Source organism: Erythrolamprus reginae, chromosome 2 (genome assembly GCF_031021105.1).
Source record: "Erythrolamprus reginae isolate rEryReg1 chromosome 2, rEryReg1.hap1, whole genome shotgun sequence".
Lineage (NCBI taxonomy): Eukaryota > Metazoa > Chordata > Lepidosauria > Squamata > Dipsadidae > Erythrolamprus > Erythrolamprus reginae.
Window position 1 is genome coordinate 203,057,586 of NC_091951.1, and position 15,562 is coordinate 203,073,147.

The following is a 15,562-nucleotide window of genomic DNA, read 5'->3' on the forward strand; positions in this document are numbered from 1 at the left end:
TAATTGTTGACTTGTAACAGAAATTGAACCGTCACTAAGCAACAAAATCGTCACACGTGATGTCGCGTGACGGTGATGCTTAGCGATGGCAATTCCTGCAGTCACGGTTGCTGATGTTAAATGACGACCTGATCAGTGAAAGGCTCCCCATCGCCGGTGCTACTGGAACGTTCCTGGTGACTGGCACTTATTCGTGCATGTCCGGCGGGCAGGTGGGCACATGTCGGCATGAGATTTGGCTTCTGTACATGCGCCGCAAGCCAAATCTCATGTGAGGATGCACGTGCGCGAGTAAGAGTTCAGCGATTTTCACCAATTTTTTGCTTCCTAAGCATCTAGCGCACATGCAAAATCTTAGGCTGATGCGCCCACCCGCCAGTCAGCCGGAGCTGCATGTGCAGCTCCATTTTCGCTACCAGGACACCTTATTGTCCCATACCAGCTATAACCTGCTCCTGGATCTGATCAATGACTTCCCAATTTCTTGCCACCTTCCTTGACTTTGGTTTGGGAAGCCAGCAGAGAACATCAGAAATTACTGATCACATGACTGTGGAGATGCTGCTACAGCTGGAACTGCAAGAACTGAGCTAATGAGCCGAGGTGGTGCAGTGGGTAGAGTGCAGTACTGCAGGCCACTAATGCTGACAGCTAGATCTGCAGGTCAGCAGTTCAAATCTCATCACTGTCTCAAGGTTGACTCAGCCTTTCGTCCATCCGAGGTGGGTAAAATGAGGAGCCGGATTGTCGGGGCAATAGGCTGGCTCTGTTAAAGAGTGCTATTGCTAACAGGTTGTAAGCCGTCCAGAGTCTAAGGAGAAGGGCAGCATAAAAATTGATTTAAATAAATAAATAAACCTGTTCAGAGGGGGGTTCCTGCCAGTTCAGACCAGTAGCGGGAGGTTTTCCCCCGCTCGCCGAACTGGCAGCAATGGCCGGCTGCACATGCCCCTGAACCGGTCCTCCAGCTTGAAATCTGTCCACTAGAACCACATTTACATGAAAATATCCATCTGCACATGCGTAAAGCCTCCTGCGCTTGCACAGACCAGTTTAACCCGGGAGCAATTGGGAGCAAAATGCACACCTCCGGCGCAACCCCGAACCAGTAGGGAAGGTAAGTAAAATCCACCCTTGGACCTGTCATAGGTACCATAGGAACTCTCACTAAAAGAATGGTCATAATCTGAAGACTATTTGTATTTCATGATATTTATTTATTTATTGGATTTGTATGCCGCCCCTCTACGCAGACTCGGGGCGTCTAACAACAGTAACAAAAACAGCATGTGAATCCAATCCTAAAACATCTAAAAAACCCTTATTAGTAAAACCAAACATACATACAAACAAACAAGCATATCATGCATAAATTGTAAAGGCTTAGGGGGAAAGAATATCTCAGGAGATACAGAGATACCTCTCAAATAACAGCAGAGGTACGGGTAGACATTTGGGGCGACCCATGAGAGACCGGGGGTGTCGTGGAGGTGAGAAAGCTGATAACAATGACAGTGGCAAAGAGAAAACCTGGGAGGACAGAGGACAGAGCTTATACTCAGGACTGTTTTTCCTACTAATAACATCATACATCCCTCGGACTCACCTTTTTAGACTGGATGATATCTATATGAACTTGGCTTAATTGATTAATTAACTGACCAGTTGAAATATCTTCTACCTATATTTTTATTTTTATTACTTATATTTATCTATATTTTTAATAATTAATATTTTAATAATATGAACTATTAGATTTATATTAACTCTTTTTAATTAAATTATTGTGGGGATTTTTAAGTGGATGGGAGGATGGTAGTGATGGCATGAATGAATGGGACTATTTTAGTAATTATTGGAATGAATGTTTTTTATATATACTGTTTTTTATGAGATTATTAATTTAAATTGGAACTGGATGGGTGGGCATTGGATTTGGTATTGTGTACTGTACTGTTTTTATTATTGTTGTGAGCCGCCCCGAGTTTGCGGAGAGGGGCGGCATATAAATCCAATAAACCTAACCTAACCTAACCTCAGTTCCCCCATGCCTGACGGCAGAGGTGGGTTTTCAGGAGCTTACGAAAGGCGAGGAGGGTGGGGGCAATTCTAATCTCCCGGGGGAGTTGGTTCCAGAGGGTCGGGGCTGCCACAGAGAAGGCTCTTCCCCTGGGCCCCGCCAAATGACATTGTTTTGTTGACGGGACCCGGAGAAGGCCCACTCTGTGGCCCTGGAGCCAGTGCCAATGCCAAGAGAAAATGGCCTGGCTTTATGCTGCTCAAGAACTGCCTTAACTCAAAATGTAAACTGTTTATACTGCCTGAAGTTTTTGTCCCTGGAAAAAGAATGAATACAGGACTTAACTGAATTCAAGAAAATTATTTTTGAGATCAAAAATATCCAATATCTGATTATGGAGTATTGTATTAACCAGCATGAATAAGACTTCAAACTTTCAGGGCAATATTTTTGTATACAACCACTGCTCAAACAACTGTCAAAAAAAAAATAAATGTTCATATAAAGTATATAATCCTCAGAGGATCATATCATTCACTGTACCATATTTCTTTTCAATTAATGGCATTTCAGTCTAAGATTTAATTTCTTCATTAATTCACCCCAATTGTTTCAGATGGGTATTTGTTTTGCTGCAGCTGCTAGCCTTGAGGAGTCAATGCTAGCTATGAAAAGAGAAGGCTTGTGGATTTAGTGACATTAAGAGAGCGTACAGCTAACCATTCTGCAGAAGCAGATAAAATATTTTTTTAGAAGAAGGATGCTTTTTCCCACATTATGTGCGATTACTCCAGGACCTACCTGCGAAGCATGAGTTTAGGATTGCGGGCAACACAGTGGGCAGCCAGATCACTCAGCAGGGTCTGCATGATGTCCGTCAAGTACTCCAGCCGCCCATGGAGAGCCAAAGAGAGAAGCGAGGCTGTATGACATCGGTCTCGTTGAGAGAAGGTAGGTTGGGCCTCCAGCGTCCGGATTAACTGAATAGCAGGGAGAGAAGAGTGTCAGCAGCTCTGTTGCTATGGCTCTGGAGATGCTTCTTCTGCCCTAAGGGCAGATATTTTCTGAGGGTCAAGAGGGGGACAAAGTGTCCTGCTGAAGTTTCCATCCCTGCTCTTATGTGTTTTGCAGAGTTGCCTTCATGCACAAAAGGGGCAAAAGGATTTGGACTGCAATTGTGCAACACTACTTTCACCATTTGGATGAAAGCATCAGACCCTGCAGACGCCTCTGCCCAAGGAGGGAAATACCACTCAAAGCTGAAGTTGGATCAAGGTGGTGCCGTGGATATTGCCTATCTGGACTTCAGCAAAGCCTTTGATACGGTTCCACCTAAAGAGCTGATAGATAAATTAGTGAAGATTGGACTTAATCCCTGGATAGTTCAGTGGATTTCAAGCTGGCTGAAGCACAGACATCAGAGAGTTATTGTTAATGGCGAGTATTCTGAGCAGAGACAGGTTACAAGCGGTGTGCCACAAGGGTCTGTTCTGGGTCCTATTCTTTTTAATGTTTGTGAGTGACATAGGGGAAGGTTTGGTAGGGAAGGTTTGCCTATTTACCGATGACTCTAAAGTGTGCAATAGGGTTGATATTCCTGGAGGGGTCTGTAATATGGTAAATGATTTAGAGTTACTAGATAAATGGTCAAAGCAATGGAAACTGCAGTTTAATGTTTCCAAATGTAAAATAATGCACTTGGGGAAAAGGAATCCTCAATCTGAGTATTGCATTGGCAGTTCTGTGTTAGCAAAAACTTCAGAAGAGAAGGATTTAGGGGTAGTGATTTCTGACAGTCTCAAAATGGGTGAGCAGTGTGGTCGGGCAGTAGGAAAGGCAAGTAGGATGCTTGGCTGCATAGCTAGAGGTATAACAAGCAGGAAGAAGGAGATTGTGATCCCCTTATATAGAGCGCTGGTGAGACCACATTTGGAGTACTGTGTTCAGTTCTGGAGACCTCACCTACAAAAAGATATTGACAAAATTGAACGGGTCCAAAGACGGGCTACAAGAATGGTGGAAGGTCTTAAGCATAAAACGTATCAGGAAAGACTTAATGAACTCAATCTGTATAGTCTGGAAGACAGAAGGAAAAGGGGAGACATGATCGAAACATTTAAATATGTTAAAGGGTTAAATAGGGTTCAGGAGGGAAGTGTTTTTAATAGGAAAGTGAACACAAGAACAAGGGGACACAATCTGAAGTTAGTTGGGGGAAAGATCAAAGGCAACATGAGAAAATATTATTTTACTGAAAGAGTAGTAGATCCTTGGAACAAACTTCCAGCAGACGTGGTTGGTAAATCCACAGTAACTGAATTTAAACATGCCTGGGATAAACATATATCCATTGTAAGATAAAATACAGGAAATAGTATAAGGGCAGACTAGATGGACCATGAGGTCTTTTTCTGCCGTCAGTCTTCTATGTTTCTATGTTTCTAAGTACTGTATAAACCATCAGCTATTGACGCAGCAGAGGAGAATACTTGTAAACATTCCCTGCCATCACGTCAAATGTCGTATCATGACATTTTCCCCTCCTTCATGGAGCTGGGGTGGGCATGGCCTACGTGTGACACATCCAGCCCGTGGATTGCCAGTTTGACAGCCCTGATCTAGGCGAAGCCAAATGACCCCTTAGAGTCCTTGTGCAGCCTTGCCTTGTTCTCTCCTTATACCAGTGCTTCTCAAATAATGGGGTGGGCCCTCTTGTGGGGGGCACAGAGTGATACCATGGAGACCTCATGACCCCGGGGAATGTGGGGTTTTTTGCCACAGGGAGAAGGGATTTTTTGCATCAAACAATAGCACACAGCACAAAGCAGGAGATATGAAGTGCAGATAACAAACCCTTAATAGACACCATGGAAACATATTTAACAGGGATGAAAAGAAAGGAGGAGAGAGACGGAGATAATGAGACAAATGTAAGTCTCCCAGAAGCTAAGATGAGGAAATATGATGAAGCCTATGTAGTGCTTAGCTTCACTGGGACTACGGTGGGAGATGAGGAAAGATCGGTATGTTTACTGTGTCTAAAAATGTTGCAGCGGACAGCATGAAGCCAAATAAATTAAGGTGTCACTTAAACACATTACATCCCAATCACAGGGACAAAGCCGCTTGAGTTTTTCCTGCGAAAACATTCCAAATATAGCAAACAAGAGAGTTGGGGGAGGCGCGAAATGATTATGTCTTCCGGGGGGGCGGGGGGCGTAACAGAAAATAATTGGGAAGCTCTGCCTTATGCCAATATAGAATGGTACAGCAGGGGTGTTCATATAGGAGCTTTGCTTCCTACAATTTGTCCTTGTTCCCAACATTGGGAGACTTTCCGCTTACAGTCAATTTCCAAACCCGTCCCACTCCCATCAGTGGCAGAGAATCCGTTCTGTCCTCCAATCGCTTTCCAGAATCTACCTGCCCATTTTCCCCAGCGTGCTCACCGTCAGCAGGAAGACTTTGCTGTTCAACAGATTGGAGAACTGTCCCAGGCCCTGCTCCACTGTGGCTCGACGGCCCTCGGGCAGATCCAGCACACGTCTCAGAGGCACATCGCCCTGAGCCGGGAAGAAGACGCGCTGAGCGTAGGTGTTGTAGTCCAGGAAAGGGATTCCAGAGCCTTCCAGCTCCCCACTCAAGTCAGTCATTTCAGTCATGAGATCTGAAGTGAGGAGAGGAGTTGTGATTCGGAAGTTGGGGACAGAAGGGAAGGATAAAAGGTTGAGGGAGAACAAAAAGGAACATTCGGCACCCAGTCATTCACAATAATAAATGCTGCCACACTTCTGCCACACGAATCCCAGCGACCAGTTAGGTCCCACAGAGTTGGCCTTCTCCGGGTCCCATCGACTAAGCAATGTCGTTTGGCGGTACCCAGGTGAAGAGCCTTCTCTGTGGCGGCCCCAACCCTCTGGAACCAGCTCCCCCCAGATATCAGAGTTGCCCCCACCCTCCTTGACTTTCGCAAGCTCCTTAAAACCCACCTCTGTTGTCAGGCATGGGGGAATTGAAATTTCCCTTCCCCCTAGGCTTATAGAATTTATACATGGTATGCTTGTATGTATGAGTGGTTTTTTAAATTGGGGTTTTTTAGATTGTTTTTAATATTAGATTTGTTTACACTGTCTTTTTATATTGTTGTTAGCCACCCCGAGTCTTCGGAGAGGGGCGGCATACAAATCTAAATAATAATAATAATAATAATAGGGGTTTTTAGATCTTCCCCCCTTGACCAATGAATGTTTTTAGTATGATTGTCGAATGAATTTATTTTATTTATTTATTATTTATTTATTTATTTATTAGATTTGTATGCCACCCCTCTCCGTAGACTCTGTAGATGAATGGTATTGATCGTTTTTTAAATTAGAATTTTAAGATTGTTTTCATGTATTATTAATTGGATTATTAATATTTTCTGTTTTTTTGTACATGCTGTGAACCACCCCAAGTCCTTGGAGAGGGACGGCATACAAACCCAATTAAATCTAAATCTAAATCTAAAGTGCCTTTCATTTTTTCCCCTCCAGACTAACCACTCTTTACCTGTGCTAATCTTAACCCTAACTCCTTTCGACAACAGCCTAACCCAGTGATGGTGGACCTTTTTTCCTCAGATGCCGAAAGTGCATGCGTGCACCCTATCGTGCATGTGGGAGTGCCCACAGCCATAATTCAGTCCCTGAGGATGGCAAAAATGGCCTCCCCCACCACCTGGAGGCCCTCTGGAGACCGGAAATGGCCCATTTCCCAACTTCTGGTGGGCCCAGTAGGCCTGTTTTTCACCCTCCCCAGGCTCCAGAGGCTTCCCTGGAACCTGGGGAGGGCAAAAACACCCTCCCCCCCCAAGCTTCCATGTGAGCCGAAAATCAGCTGGCCAGCATGCACATGCGCGCTGAAGATGAGCTAGGGCAATGGCTTGCGTGCCGGCAGATATGGCTCTGCGTGCCATCTGTGGCACATGGAGCCATAGGTTCACCATCACTGGCCTAACCCACCCCATCCCCAAATTAAGCAGGAATTGCAAAGATGCTTTGTTATCACAGAGACAAGGATCATTCATAACCAGGACAACTTTTAGTCTAGATTACAGCCTACAAGAGTGTGCAGGAAGTCCTTTCTTACCAATGCTATTTGGGACTGGAAACTCTATCATTAAACAATGTGGTTCTAAGTCAAAAAAACCCCATATGGTCATGCCACTTTATCAATGTCAGCTTTGGCAACTTCAGTTGCTGTCATTAAACAAGGACCTTCATGTGACCACAGACTGCGTCTTCCTGCTGGCTCCCCAATAGACTTTGCCTGTCAGGGAACTTTCCAAATTGCAATCAGCTGCCCACAAGGATACTTCAAGAGCCGTCAGTACAAGGGGTAAGTCCCTCTTGTTCAGTGGATCAAACGGTTTATTCATTCATTTATGTATTGGACGTTTATGCTGCCCCTCTCTGAGGACTCAGGGCAGCTTACAACATATAAAGGAACAATATCTAACATCCTAAATCCAATTAATTTGAATTTATAATCTAAAAATCCCAAAACCCACAAAAAGACAGTAATTTTCATTCAATCAACTTACTCTCAACATATTTGTCGGCCAAGGGGCAAGAACCTAGTGGCTCCCTGGCCTGGCAGCATAGATGAGCCTTAAGACTCTTGTTGTGGAAATCGAGGAGGGTGGGAGCATTGGGAATCTCTGGGGGGAAGCTGATTCCAGAGGGCCGGGCCCCTCACAGAGAAGGCTCCTCTCCTGGGCCCTGCCAAACAACATTGTCTAGTTGACAGGACCTGGAGAAGGCCGACTCTGTGGGACCTAACCAGTCGCTGGACTCGTGCGGCAGAAGGTGGTCCCGCAGGTATTCTGTCCTGATGCCATGTAGGGCTTTATAGGTCATAATCAACACTTTGAATTGCATCCAGTAACCAATTGGCAGCCAGCGGAGTGCTGGAGAGATATGTGCATGTCCGGGCAGGCCCATGACTGCTCACACGGATGCGTTCTGCACAATTTGCAGTTTCCGAACGCTCTTCATAGGTAGCCCCATGTAGAGAGCACTGCAGTAGTCGAACCTCGAGGTGATAAGGGCATGAGTGACTGTGAGTAGGTTGCTGAACAAGCAGTTGATACACGAGGACCACAGATAATTATTTTAGATCTACAGACAGTTTTTTTCTCACATCAACCCTGCCTTCTTTTCCTCAATTCAAAACCCTTTCTCTTTCCTCCAGATTAAGTAAGCCAACCTTCCCTGTTCAGATATTCTTGTACATTGGTTGTAGTACATGTTCATCATCTCCAGTTCGCAGAACCATCAGCTCTGTTGGCTGCAAATGATGAGTGTGGTAGCCTAGTAGTTCAACCCAGGGGGCCATGTTCAGTTGGGGGAAAGTCAACACCATTCCCATTCCATACCAGTGAACTCCTTGCGGCATTGGTCTCCAACGCTGCTCTCCATGTTCTCAAGCTGCACTAGGACTTTCTTATAGTCACGCAAGGCCTGTTTACTCTTCCGCCTGTCAAGGAAGAGAGATTACTAAGTTCCACACGAATACAGGCTGGTGGAATGAAACAATTTTTCTTCCCAGCCTGCATACCACACCTTCAGAATCTCTGCCATGTTTACCTGTACATTAAAATGAGAAGCAGGACTATAACCACCAGCACTGCTGCCCCGACACCCAGCCCAATTTGGGCTTGTGGGGGGAAACTAGATGGCGGTTCTGTATCATAGCGGACACGACCAAGATCCAGACGCAGGTTTCCCATCTGTACCTGGAAGAACACAGCATACAAGATTCATTTCAACACGTGTTCACATAAGTTGTCTGTTGCAATGAAGGGTGCAGTGTTGTGCTATTATAAGGACTAAATAATCTGCCAAAGCAGAAGTCTCTTACAAGAGCTAATAGAAGGAGACCCTGAATGAGTCAGCCCCATCTGTGGGCTTCACCTCCCATGATTCCCAAGCAACAGGGATGCTTGGAACTGTGGTCCATGCCCCTGAGGGCAAACAGACTGCAGAAATCTGTCCTAATTAGTGATGGGCGAACCAAATCCGCACAATTCGGGTCCATACCGAATTTTGCGGTGTTCGGTATGCCAAACACAAACCTGAAATTTTTTCAAACTTTGAGCAAAGTTCGGAGTCGTGTACGGCGTTCGGAGATTTGACGTCACTGGCAGGTTGCTAAGGACACCAAGGTGATCACTTCCTGGATTCCATGGAATCCAGGAAGTGATCACCTTGGCATCCTTAGCAACCTGCTGTTGACGTCAAAGCTCCGCCCCCGGAATCTCTTCGTGGGAGATATTCCCTGTTCGGGTTCGGGTTTGGCCGAATTTTGCGTAAAGTTCGTCCGAACTTGCCGAACCCGAACACTGTTGAGTTCGCCCATCACTAGTCCTAATGATGCCCATGTAAGATCACTAAGAATAGAATAGAATAGAATAGAATAGGATTAGGATAGAATTCCTTATTGGCCAAGTGTGATTGGACACACAAGGAATTTGTCTTGGTGCAGATGCTCTCAGTGTACATAAAAGAAAAGATAAGTTCGTCAAGAATCGTGTTGTACAACACTTAATAATTGTCATAGGGGTCAAATAAGCAATTAAGAAACAATATTAATAAAAATCTTAGGATACAAGCAACAAGTTACGGTCATACAATCCTAAGTGGAAAGAAAAGGTTGATAGGAATGATGAGAAAAAATGAGTAGTAATAGCAGTGCAGACTTAGTAAATAGTTTGACAGTGTTGAGGGAATTATTTGTTTAGTAGAGTGATGGCATTCGGGGAAAAACTGTTCTTGTGTCTGGTTGTCTTGGTGCAGTGCTCTGTAGTGACGTTTTGAGGGTAGGAGTTGAAACAATTTGTTTCAACAATAACGGAAGTTGATGAATTGAATTTCTTCATTGAACCACACTGGGAAGCTTACCTTTATGCACAGAAATAAGAAATCAATCCACAGAATATTTAATTGCCTGCTATTGCTAACAGCTACTCATAGTAGGAATAAGTAAAAATTAAAGAATTTCTAGGATTGGTCCAATTAGGATCTGGGGATTCAGTGTACCAGTAATGTGGCAAGAACAGGACTTGGACATCTCTTTATTTGAATAAGGCAAGTGTTTGTAAATTTAGGCAACTAAACCATAAGACCTTCTCCTCTCACTTCAGTATTCATGTGAATCTGCTCCTTTTATTTCTGTTGTGGTATTGCAGGATCTGGCTATTCACCCACAGATAGGTCACAACTTTCTAATGGGTTGTGATGCACGATTTAGAACATATAGCATATGGACAAATTGATCTGATTATACCACATCTAATAAAAGATAGGAAACACAAATGAAGGGTGGATGGGTTGATAGCTCATTTTCTGCCCTAATTGTATCCACTTTTTATTTCTTCTCTGAATATCAGGAACACATTTGATGCACTTGCATAAGCACTTGGGGCACGTACTTGTCCACCTGTCTGGGAAGAGTTTGATCTGGTGACACCTGATGAAGTGGACAAGGCCATTGGAGCTGTGAGTTCCGCCACCTGTTTACTGGATCCGTGTCCCTCCTGGTTGGTCTCGGCCAGCAGGGAGGTGACACGGAGCTGGGCCCAGGAGATTACCAACGCTTCCTTGGGGAGGGGAGTTTTTCCATCACTCTATAAAGAAGCGCTTGTGCGCCCCCTCCTCAAGAAGCCTTCCCTGGACCCAGCCGTACTCAACAACTATCGTCCAGTCTCCAACCTTCCCTTCTTGGGGAAGGTTGTCGAGAAGGTGATGGCACTCCAGCTCCAGCGGTCCTTGGAAGAAGCCGATTATCTAGGTCCCCAGCAGTCGGGCTTCAGGGCCGGTTACAGCACGGAAACCGCTTTGGTCGCGTTGATGGATGATCTCTGGCGGGCCCGGGACAGGGGTTTATCCTCTGTCCTGGTGCTCCTCGATCTCTCAGCGGCTTTCGATACCATCGACCATGGTATCCTTCTGCACCGGTTGGAGGGGTTGGGGGTGGGAGGCACTGTGCTTCAGTGGTTCTCCTCCTACCTCTCTGGCCGGTCGCAGTCGGTGTTAGTGGGGGGTCAGAGGTCGACTCCGAGGTCTCTCCCTTGTGGAGTACCTCAGGGGTCGGTCCTCTCCCCCTTGCTATTTAACATCTACATGAAACCGCTGGGTGAGATCATCCAAGGACATGGGGTGAGGTATCATCAATATGCCAATGATACCCAGCTTTACATCTCCACCCCATGCCCAGTCAACGAAGCGGTGGAAGTGATGTGCCGGTGCCTGGAGGCTGTTGGGGCCTGGATGGGTGTCAACAGACTCAAGCTCAACCCGGATAAGACGGAGTGGCTGTGGGTTTTGCCTCCCAAGGACAATCCCATCTGTCTGTCCATTACCCTGGGGGAGGAATTACTGACCCCCTCAGAGAGGGTCCGCAACTTGGGCGTCCTCCTCGATACACAGCTCACATTAGAGAACCATCTTTCAGCTGTGGCGAGGGGGGCGTTTGCCCAGGTCCGCCTGGTGCACCAGTTGCTGCCCTATCTGGACCGGGACTCATTGCTCACAGTCACTCATGCCCTCATCACCTCGAGGTTCGACTACTGTAATGCTCTCTACATGGGACTACCTTTGAAAAGTGTTCGGAAACTTCAGATCGTGCAGAATGCAGCTGCGAGAGCAGTCATGGGCCTACCCAGGTATGCCCATGTTTCACCATCACTCCGCAGTCTGCATTGGCTGCCGATCGGTTTCCGGTCACAATTCAAAGTGTTGGTTATGACCTTTAAAAGCCCTTCATGGCACTGGACCAGAATATCTCCGAGACCGCCTTCTGTCGCACGAATCCCAGCGACCGATTAGGTCCCACAGAGTGGGCCTCCTCCGGGTCCCGTCAACTAAACAATGTCGGTTGGCGGGCCCCAGGGGGAGAGCCTTCTCTGTGGCGGCACCGACTCTCTGGAACCAACTCCCCCCGGAGATCAGAACTGCCCCTACTCTTCCTGCCTTCCGTAAACTCCTCAAAACCCACCTTTGCCGTCAGGCATGGGGAAACTAAACATCTTCCCCTGGGCACGTTGAATTTATATATGGTATGCTTGTGTGTGTGTATGTTAGTATAGGGGTTTTTCTTAAATTTATAATATTTTAATTAAATTGGATTATGTATTGGATTGTCTTTTCACTTGTTGTGAGCCGCCCCGAGTTTCCGGAGAGGGGCGGCATACAAATCCAAATAATAAATAAATAAATAAATAAATAAAGCTAATGAAAGCTCTCAGTATGAGTAGGAAATAATGAGGAAAAGAAATTCAACAAATCAAAAGTCAAATACTGCACCTTTATCAGTCATACTGGTGTCTACCACATCACTACAAAAAGATTCTAGTTCAATATTACTGAAATCATCAAGGTAGAGGCGATTACAATGCGTTCTGTATCATTTTAAAGGGTGGATTGCCAACCATGAGGGAATTGTTGCAACCAACCTTTGAGCAAGACAATTTTGGGATCACTCTGCTCCATAGGTTAACCATGGGAATGGTCCCTCATGCTTTAGTCAATTACCAGGTAAATTTCTGTAATGGGCTCTACACGGGGCTTCCATTGAAGAGAATACAGAAGCTTCACCTTGGTGCAAAATGCAGTGACATGATCAGCTATGTGTATCTCTAAAATGGCACATGTTACACTTCTGTTATTCAAGCTGCATTGTTTATTGTTCGCTTCTGAATCCAACTCAAGGTGGTGGTGACATTCTTTAAAGCTATTCATGACATGGGAGCTGATTATTTGAGGGACAGCCTCTCCTCAATTATATGTACCTGTCTTAAAGGAGGTATATTGTAGGGCCCATGTGTCAAGGAGTTATATGTGGCGGGTTCCAAGAGATAGGGCTTTTCTGCCGTGGCCCCTGCCCTGTGGAACATTATTTCCTTCGAGGTAAGACTGGTGACCTTCAGAAGTAAAAATGTGACTCCAAATGTGACTGTGTCAACAGGTTTGGGGATCTCAAGGAAATGCAGAATTGGTGCAATGGTTACATTGCCTGTAACTACATTGAGTATGCTTTCTCCTAGTATTATCGAGTAATTGTATTGATTCGTTAAAGTTGTGAAATGTTTTTAATGTTACTTATTTTATGGCTTGTTTTTTAATTGTAAACACACACCCCAATCAAGTTTTGTGTCACTGTCAAGTTTGTGTGACTTAAAAATGATGGCAGAATAAAACAATTAATTTTTTTAAAAAAATGTGCAGGTTATGCGCTGATCCTGTATGGGATGGGACGTAAGAATGTGAGTTACACAATCAATTCCTGTACTGGTAGGTTTCCCAAATTCTAATCCCAAATATCAATCAAAACCCTTTGGGAAAGATGAAAATTTCAAACCCACATATATTAATTTGTTAGTTATTTTATTTTTTATACTTGAGCTAAAGATGCATGGAAAGTTAAATTAATGATGTTTATCTCCAAAGATAGCACTACATTACATGGTTTGGCCACTTGAAAAGCCACTCCTTCCTCAAAATTATTTCCTCTACCACTGAAGGACCCAGGAAGGAAGTTATTAAAAGAGCCATAAACCCAAAATAATTGTATTGTGCAAACCTTTGTTTTGCTTCATGGGTGGAGTGGGAAACTGAATTGAAGCTACGCGATTACGCAATCAGAATAATTTGTCATTAAGCAAATTATCATTCAAAGGGTGTGATCATGCTGTACACTTAAAGGAAATCCTGTTGCTAACAAGAGAGAGTTGCATCTAACAACATCTGGGATTATATAGATTTTTTTTTTCAAAAGACTTTCAGGAAGGAAGAGCTTTCCCTACTACAGTGATACCTCTACTTAGGAACTTAATTCGTTCCATGACCAAGTTCTTAAGTAGAAAAGTTTGCAAGAAGAAGCAATTTTTCCCATAGGAATCAATGTAAAAGCAAATAATGTGTGTGATTGGAGGGCCTGTTTCCTCCCAGGAGATTCCTAGAGGGGCCCCATGGAGGCTTCTCCTTGCCTTTTCCGGCCCTGTTTCCACCCAGGAGATTCCCAGAGAGGCCCCATGGAGGCTTCTCTTTGCCTTTTCCGGTTACAGTTTTGGAGGCTCGGGTTTGTAAGGGGAAAATGGTTCTTGAGAAGAGGCAAAAAAATCTTGAACACCCAGTTCTATCTAGAAAAGTTGATAAGTAGAGGCGTTCTTAGGTAGAGGTACCACTGTACAGTATATGGAAACATTAGCAAAGGTCTAAGTTGGAGCCCAGACACAATGTGTGTGTGGCAAGTGAGTGGGGAATGGGTGTAATGTTCCTACAATATTTCCAAACCCATCCACTTTTCAACTCACTATAAATTCAGGCAGCACAGAAGAAGTATTAAGCGGCTGTGGTGGTTGCAGGGGCGGCTCACAGTACAAATGGGTAAGTGTAAGAGTCTTCACGGTGCAAACGCTGTTGCCTATGAAGGCCCTCACTTCGTTCTTGCTGATGCCAAGGTTCAAACCTTCTCCCTAAAGAGGGAAACACACACACAAAAGTCACAGGTGCAATCGACAGTCAAGAATTACAGTTAATAATAATAATAATAATAATTTATTAGATTTGTATGCCGCCCCTTACTTCATTATGATCCCCCTTCCATCAAATTGGACGCCATGCTGTGTCTAAGACAGTGGCTCTCAACCTGGGGGTCGGGACCCCTTTGGGGGTCAAATGATCATTTCACAGGGGTCGCCTAAGACCATGGGAAAAGACAAATTTCCCCTGGTGTTAGGAAAGAAAGCTTCTGTTCTGGCGCCTTGGAACATATTTTTACAATCCGACCAATCAGGCGTTTACAGTGGCAATGTCCCTCTGACCTTCCTGCCAATCAGCTTAAAGCTCTGTTGGGAGAATTGGCGCTAGACTTATGGTTGGGGGTCACCACAACATCAGGAACTATTAAGGGGTCGCAAAATTAGAAAGGTTGAGAACCACTGGTCTAAGACTTATCTGCATCTCTCTCCCTCTCCTTCCCTCCCTCCCTCTCTCTCATTCTCCAGGCTCCCAAGACATATATTTTCTATAGCAGGACAACATTTACTACTAGTGTTTTGGATGATATATACATCCAAAAATGGTAATTTACCATATTTTTCAGAGTATAAGGCGCATCTTTCCCCATTAAAGGAAACTGAAAATTTGGTGCGTCTTATACCCTGAATGTAGCTTTTTCAAAGCTCCCCCCCCCAGGCCTAACAAGATGCTAATGGTCTTCCAGCTTGTAGCCTTTTTCAGTACTACTCCCTCCAAATAAAGTTCTTTCCAGCCCTAAATCTTTGCAGGTTTTTTTTTTCATTGCTACTCGCTTCAAATAAGGTTTTTTTAAGCCCTAACCAGGGGATAAAATAATGTGCTGAAGTTGACCAGACTAAGGATGCTAGCCACATGAAAACGTAGTAGGCAGGTTTCCCCCCTATTTTTCTTCCCCAAAACTATGACACATCTTATACTCTGGTGCGTCTTATACTCCGAAAAATGCAGTAAGTATTCCAAA

The 15,562-nt window shown here is 44.7% G+C and overlaps 1 protein-coding gene across 3 annotated transcripts in view; it reads right to left on the minus strand.

Annotated features, from left to right (window-relative positions):
- PLXNB3 (plexin B3) overlaps positions 1-15,562 on the minus strand; it is a 100,630-nt gene that overhangs the window by 23,700 nt on the left and 61,368 nt on the right. For all 3 annotated transcript variants that reach the window (XM_070741350.1, XM_070741351.1, XM_070741349.1), the window contains exons 19-23: positions 14,376-14,537; positions 8,650-8,798; positions 8,439-8,539; positions 5,470-5,687; positions 2,822-3,000 (exon numbers count right to left, since the gene is read on the minus strand). In XM_070741350.1, coding sequence (XP_070597451.1) covers positions 2,822-3,000; positions 5,470-5,687; positions 8,439-8,539; positions 8,650-8,798; positions 14,376-14,537 — 809 coding nt within the window. The remainder of the gene's footprint in view (positions 1-2,821; positions 3,001-5,469; positions 5,688-8,438; positions 8,540-8,649; positions 8,799-14,375; positions 14,538-15,562) is intronic.